This window comes from Saccoglossus kowalevskii, chromosome 10 (assembly GCF_978046115.1).
Source record: "Saccoglossus kowalevskii chromosome 10, keSacKowa6.1, whole genome shotgun sequence".
NCBI lineage: Eukaryota > Metazoa > Hemichordata > Enteropneusta > Harrimaniidae > Saccoglossus > Saccoglossus kowalevskii.
This window is the reverse complement of record NC_140650.1, coordinates 17193192-17200486: the sequence shown is the minus strand read 5'-3', so window position 1 is coordinate 17200486 and position 7295 is coordinate 17193192. Positions and strand designations below refer to the sequence as shown.

At 35.0% G+C, this 7295-nt stretch overlaps 1 protein-coding gene across 1 annotated transcript; it reads left to right on the top strand.

Annotated features, from left to right (window-relative positions):
- Positions 1-516: 516 nt before the first annotated feature.
- LOC102808434 (uncharacterized) lies at positions 517-1715 on the top strand. The gene is made up of 2 exons (XM_078014136.1): positions 517-680; positions 1388-1715. Exons 1-2 carry the CDS (start codon positions 593-595, stop codon positions 1639-1641), a joined length of 342 nt encoding a protein of 113 aa, XP_077870262.1. The 5' UTR covers positions 517-592; the 3' UTR covers positions 1642-1715.
- Positions 1716-7295: the final 5580 nt, after the last annotated feature.

The window sequence follows — 7295 nt, the reverse complement described above, 5'->3', positions numbered from 1 at the left end:
TATCTCAAGTACAAGTAATTTCGAATTATGTTTAATGTATATTTAATGGGAGTTCTTTCACAGCTTTCTTTGATCTTTATTTAGAACTTGTCTGTCACTTTTACATCATATTCAAACACTTTCTTTTGTGGTGAAATAATGCAAATAGAATTTGTTCAAGGCAGTCATTTCAGGCTTATATATCTCATTAAATTATTGCTACAAGCAAACAAGAAGTGCATAATAATAAGGTTATCACAACATTACCGCTACCATAAGTGAGAAGGTGAACCACAATGCAGTGCTCCTGGCTACGCTGTCTCCGTTATATTTGTCGATATTATTGTAAAAAACTTACATATTATATGTATGTAATAATTCGATTTAACTACTTGACTTGTTCTAAGTTGTGGCCATATACAAAACTATCTTCTCAAATGTATCAGGTTATGCAATAATCAATGAAGAAATGAATACATGGTTGAATCATACAGTAATTTAATTTTTTATTTATTTTATTTTTTTTAGGTAGACCAGGCCATTTTAATGATAACATACAGCCTGGCATAATCATACACAAAGCCATCACCAAAAATGCAATGGAAACAAATTTATGGGAAGCAGAAGATATATATATGGTGGACTGGTGGAAAAATATACAAAAGCAGGTGGTTATGTTCTTTGTGTGAAAATTGAAGATGGTATGTACGGTTTATCACTACAATATATTCATGCTCAATTTTTTTTAGTATTTTTGGACAAAGAAAAGTACAAATCAACCATTAATATGCGGTTACAATGAGGATACCTCAAAGTATGAACGGTGACAGTACAGGGGGAGTAACTGCCGATGCGCAGCGGATGTCGATGCTATGGCATACTGTCTTAGTTCATTCTTTGAGGTATCTTTGTAATAATCTTTTCCTTCCAACGATTCATCATGGGAATGCCAAAATCCAAAAAGTTTATAACAGAAACAGTGTGGAGTCCAGTCGTGGTGGCAGCCGTGTTTGTTTTTATTATTAGTGGATGCTTACATACATCCAACTATATTTTGAATTCACATTTCTTATTATAGCAGGATGAAAATACCCTTTAAAATACCGCAAAATTAGGGCATGCTGCAACTCATGGCACTACGATGACAGATGTATAATAATACTATATATGCATTTATTTGTTTTGTACAGTTTGATTTTGAATTCAGTAGACCAATTTTTGAATAATTGTTTTTTTTAATGATTGCCTGATTTTAAATTTGGATTACTTCACCAGATTTTTTTTTGAATTCTTAATCCAGGTCTCTCTACAGAGTGAATTAATCATGTATCCTAAACAGTTAAGCTAATCTTCCAATAAGCTATATTTATCTCTACTATATATTACTTATTGTGTTATTCCCTTACAGAGTCTGTTGTTAAAACATGTTTGAATATGACAACAAATTGCATATATTTAGCGGAGAATGCAAAGTCCAAAATATACAAAGCCGTCAACGTCTTATCCAGTACAAACAAGAATGAGGGAGATGAAATAGAAAAAGATAATAAAGACCACAACAATATTACAGATAAAAAAGAAGATGCTATTAGTGATGGGGAGAAAATAAGAGAATATGAGTTTTATAACAGCGGCGACGATTTATTTGCAGAAAGTGTTTGAAAAAATACTGTAAAATACTTTATTTTAGCTGGAAGTATTGCATGTGATTGTACAATAAAAATTGATAAAATGATTATTCAACTTATTATTTCACTTTATTTTCTCCATTGATGGAGACATACCATTGAATAAAAACTGCAAAACCAAATTCATCAATTTGGAGCAGAGATAATGAGTTCGATTGTTGTTTCTACATGTTCATGTGCATTTAATTTAGTGAATTTATGCCAACATAAGAAGATACTGAGTGGTGCCAACATAAGAGGGAGATAATATTATCCCTTAGTAGTGCCAACATAAGAGGGAGATAATATTATCCCTGAGTGGTTCCAACATAAGAGGGAGATAATATTATTCCCCAGTGGTTCCAACATAAGAGGGAGATAATATTATCACTGAGTGGTGCCAACATAAGAGGAATATAATATTATCCCTTAGTGGTGCCAACATAAGAGGGAGATAATATTATCCCTGAGTGGCGCCAACAAAAGAGGGAGATAATATTATCCCTTAGTGGTGCCAACGTAAGAGGGAGATAATATTATCCCTTAGTGGTGCCAACATAAGAGAGAGATAATATTATTCCTGAGTGGTGCCAACATAAGGGGGAGATAATATTATCCCTAAGTGGTTCCAACATAAGAGAGAGATAATATTATTCCTGAGTGGTTCCATCATAAGAGGGAGATAATATTATCCCTGAGTGGTTCCAACATAAGAGAGAGATAATATTATCCCTGAGTGGTTCCAACGTAAGAGGGAGATAATATTATCCCTGAGTGGTTTCAACATAAGAGGGAGATAATATTATTCCTGAGTGGTTCCAACATAAGAGGGAGATAATATTATCCCTGAGTGGTTCCAACATAAGAGGGAGATAATATTATCCCTGAGTGGTTCCAACATAAGAGGGAGATAATATTATCCCTGAGTGGTTCCAACATAAGAGAGAGATAATATTATCCCTGAGTGGTTCCAACATAAGAGGGAGATAATATTATCCCTGAGTGGTTTCAACATAAGAGGGAGATAATATTATTCCTGAGTGGTTCCAACATAAGAGGGAGATAATATTATCCCTGAGTGGTTCCAACATAAGAGGGAGATAATATTATCCCCGAGTGGTTCCAACATAAGAGGGAGATAATATTATCCCTGAGTGGTTCCAACATAAGAGAGAGATAATATTATTCCTGAGTGGTGCCAACATAAGAGGGAGATAGTATTATCCCTAAGTGGTGTCAACAAGAGGGGGAGATAATATTAACCATGCATGAATCAACAAGAGAGGGAGATAATATTTTTTTTAAATAATTTTTGGTCTAATTAAACTGTTTTGTTTAGTAGAGCACATTTTGCTGGTAAAATGAACTATTCATGGTCATAATGATTCTATGTGAGTTCTTTCTAAGCTTTCTTTGATCTTTTTTTGTTATGAACAGTGATTTTTTTATTTTAACAAGTCTATTCAATATTCATTCACCGGAACCGCTATTCAACTGTAGTAGAAGATCTATTATCTCCAGTAGGTTAATCCCATTAATGCTTATAAATGGCAGACAACTGAAACCCATTTTAGTTGTTACCTTTTTACCTTTTTCATAAGTTATATGTGTTGTGCATTCCTGTTTTATAAGGTCTGTGCTAAAGCTAGACACAATACAAAGCATCAGAGCGGAGTTTCGTGTAATGTAAATTGTTACATATGGTGAATGGAGGTTATTCATTGCTGCCTTTCAATTACACTACATAACATAAGTGCAAGTAAATATTTAGTCTTACGCCATTAACAAAACACAGCCACAAATTCCTGACATTTTTGAGCTCTGTGCATTTTTACTACTTGAGCATGGAGTTAGTCATCTTTAATTTATTTTGTGTACAGCAGTCATGGTGTATGTTTGAAATGTTAATCAAATCAGGGCAAGCATTCCAGTGAATAGCGCTGGTCAACAAATGATAACACTTTGATACATACATTTTTCATTCTTTTTTTTAATTCCAATGATGATCAATGTATGTCCAAAATTTTTACAGTTGTTGCATTAAATCGAAGTGTGTGATGGGGCGATTGAGAAAATCTCTAGCCAGGATTTTGCCTGCAATGAACAACAGCGAGATTCCGCGATGATTGTCACAGGCTTGGTGATTTCTTTTAGGTTTGTAGAGGTGGATGATGGAGGCATCCTGGAAGTCCTGTGACCTTGTCTTGTGCTGGCAGATGAGTTAAAACATCTGGTGAGGCTTCTCAGCCAAAGCCACATCACCCTCCTTGCAAACTTCAGATGGAATTGAGTCCAAACCAGGTGATTTGCCACTGGAAAGTAGGCAGTCTGCTTTCTGAATTTCCTCTAAAGACTGTGGTCTTGAGGTAGTAGGGACTCAGATTTCCTCCAAGCTGTCACAGGAATTCTTCATGTCATTTTTATATGTCTGTTAATCACTATGTACACGTTCACGTTTGACTTATGCTTCGTTATTATTAACTAAAGTTTCTTAACTCGTTTCTTTGAAACACTGTTAGAAAGAACATCACGTACGCATGCACATGATACTCGAAACATGCAATTTACTTGAGTTTTGATACTATTGCATAAAGATGATAAAGTTTGTGACCATTACAAATTGATTGCAAATTTTGAATTTATTTAATAAATCTGATAGTAAATTATGATAGTAAATTACTATATTATTCATTCTCAATTACTTACACTGAAAATTTATTCAGATACAATTTATCTGGTCACATGACCAGTGCTTTGCATATCCAATTTGATCTCATATGTTATGCATGTAGCAATACCTGTAACAATTTGTTTGATTTGTTTGCAGCAATCAGATTTGTTAGATTACTTTATCGTATACATGAATAATATTTCCCCTAATTACAACAGGGACTGTGTCATTAAAATTTTAGGCTAATTGTACATGGCTCACTGTAACATAGTTCCATATTCGAAAGTAATACATACAAACCATTTGATATTATGACGTTAAAGGGACACGCTCCTGTAGGTTCAGGTGCATTGTTTATGGAACTGGTACACTAAAATATATTGCTTAGATACATACAGTCACATTTTATTTTTTACAAATGTTCTTTTTTGAAAGATATTGATGAATGTGTGGGGAGCCATAAGTGTGAACAGCTATGCAATAATACATTAGGCGCTTATTATAGTGATTGTCAACATGGTTTTGTTTTGGATAGCAATGGTTACACGTGTGTTGGTGAGTTATCTACATATTGCGTTATCAAGTATTTGAATTAGTGCATGAAACATTTGGATCAGCATTCAGTGAAGTTTGGTAACTGATGAATTGAAATTCAGATGGCTCATTACTGATATGACAATATATTCAATACAGAATTATGTATACATTAAAGTGTACATTCAATTGCAATATCTTAAATAGTCTAAATTATGTTAATTTCATCTTTCTCAGATATATGCAGGCCTGGCCTGTGTCTGTATTGTCGCAGCTGATAACTTCCCAGCATGCAACTGTGGTGACACCGGATATGACGGAGGGAAGTGCGAATATGGTGTCGTCCAATTACCACACTTTCCGCAACTGAGGATTGGAGAACCACATATCTTCAACATTTCAGCAACACCCAGTGATCTTATTCTAATATCGTTTATCTCTGATGAAGCTGTGTTCGAACCTGCAACTGTTTTAATTACTAATCAAAAAAACTATTGCTGAAGTTAAGATCACGCCAATAACATCTGTTATATTAAATACAAAGTTTGTACTTTCCGGCACCAATGCACATGATTTTGAACCTTTATCGAACTCAGTAGCAACGGTCATGTCTGCTTTTGAAAAACTTAAGATGCCCTTTGCAAGGCTCCCAACAGGCTGCTACGTGGAAAATATTTTCCAGTGTCCATTGACGACCAGTTTATCGTTATCATCCACATCTAAGTGGTATCAATTAAAAAGTAATTTGTTTGTTCATTACACATTCGGTGTTGTCTTTTTTGACGTTAACCAATTGTCTGTTCCAATCTCTCTAAATGGTGTCGCTGTCATCAATACTTTACCATTCTCTTTAGCCAGTATTTCGTCGCGTTATTCTCCAGAACTTGGGGACATAATTTCTGACTATGAAAACAATGATTGCATAGAAATTCCTCTGACTGTATATGATATTCAGGAATTCACAGAAAGCAATGCTTTTGTGAAATCCTTTTTAAACGGCATATCTCTCAATTTACCAAACTGGATTAGAATTACTGACAAAGAACATGTGTACACTGAATTTATTGGCATCAGTTCAATGCTTCTTCGTGGCGATGAAATTGGTAACTATGGTGCGTGTCTAGATGCCCCTGTGTTTCCTGACGATCTGTATTCTGTTTTTCTTTTAAAAAGCAAAATGCAGATGTCGATCCTTGGAGACACAATACAACTTCCATCATCTGTCAATGGAATGTGTATACTCATCGATACATGCGATACATGTATTTGGAACAAGTGTCATACTTCTGTTCCCAGAAGAGTTTTGGGACGAACTGCGTCAGCTGGAGGTGATTAAACCGTTAAATAGCACAGGATGGGTGATTAACCTGATAGGGGTTGGAATGTCAGTTAACAAGAAACTCAAACCTGTGACAACTAGTATTGAACTGTGGAATGGTGATCATATGTTTACCTACACGCTCTCTTCAGGATATAACATATGGATGTCTCTCTCAATATCAAATGATAACCTACTCGGAGATAGTGATACAATTGGGTTTTCACTTTCTGGTGATCTAGTGTTTATGCTGGCAGTCGATGACATTGACAAGGTGAAGTATTATCAGTAATTCACAGTGATGGAGGTATTTAACAGTGCGTAACATGAACACAAATTATTTGCATTTACTATTCTTTCCACAGATGTTAACTCATTTGTTTGCAACTCGTTGGGAGGCGATTGTATTATTCAGAACACAATTTGACATGCAGATATCATTCAAAGTACTCGGCGCAACCATCGTCATCCCAATTGAAGGAATAATAGATTCAAGTGCAAGTGCATTTCTCTCGATTGGTGGTAAATATAAAGACATTTTCACTTGTTTAGTTAATGAATAATCATTTGCCTAATGAAATTTGAATGCTGAATATGTATCAGCTGTAATAATTGTATTTTATATTTATTAAATCTCCAGGCACTGAAAGACAATGGTGTGGTTCTGGTACTGATCCACCTGGATTTTTTTTTCGGGGTCGAGTGTCTGCAAATCCCTTTGGTAACTCAATGATGGCAAGGTTGTTTGGAGTCACACTGGCGGTCAATATCAATGCATTCTTAACATATGACATTTCTGACGAAATCGCAGCACTTCCGAAACATGACATTATAGATCTTATTGGAGACATACTTCCCAGTATAGATGAGATGGTGTTACTAATAAATACCTTTATTGACATCGTTTACGAAAATACCCAATCAGCACTCAGAGAACTGACATTAGAACTAATTGGTATCAAAGAAGACTTAGAAACCATTATGACTGGAAATGAACTATTCAGTGATTTACCCAATATCATATCGCCTGTACCATCACGTGCCAAGAAAATAATGTATATATGCATCGATCTAGAACAACAACATGCTGATGAATCCACAAGATTATCTAGTAGTAGTGTCAACT

Bases quoted from the DNA above. Each gene is read 5' to 3' on its own strand.
- LOC102808434 (XM_078014136.1), top strand. From the start codon at position 593: ATGGGAAGCAGAAGATATATATATGGTGGACTGGTGGAAAAATATACA. The intron at 681-1,387 runs GTATGTACGGTT...ATTCCCTTACAG, and splicing joins TTGTGTGAAAATTGAAGATG to AGTCTGTTGTTAAAACATGT.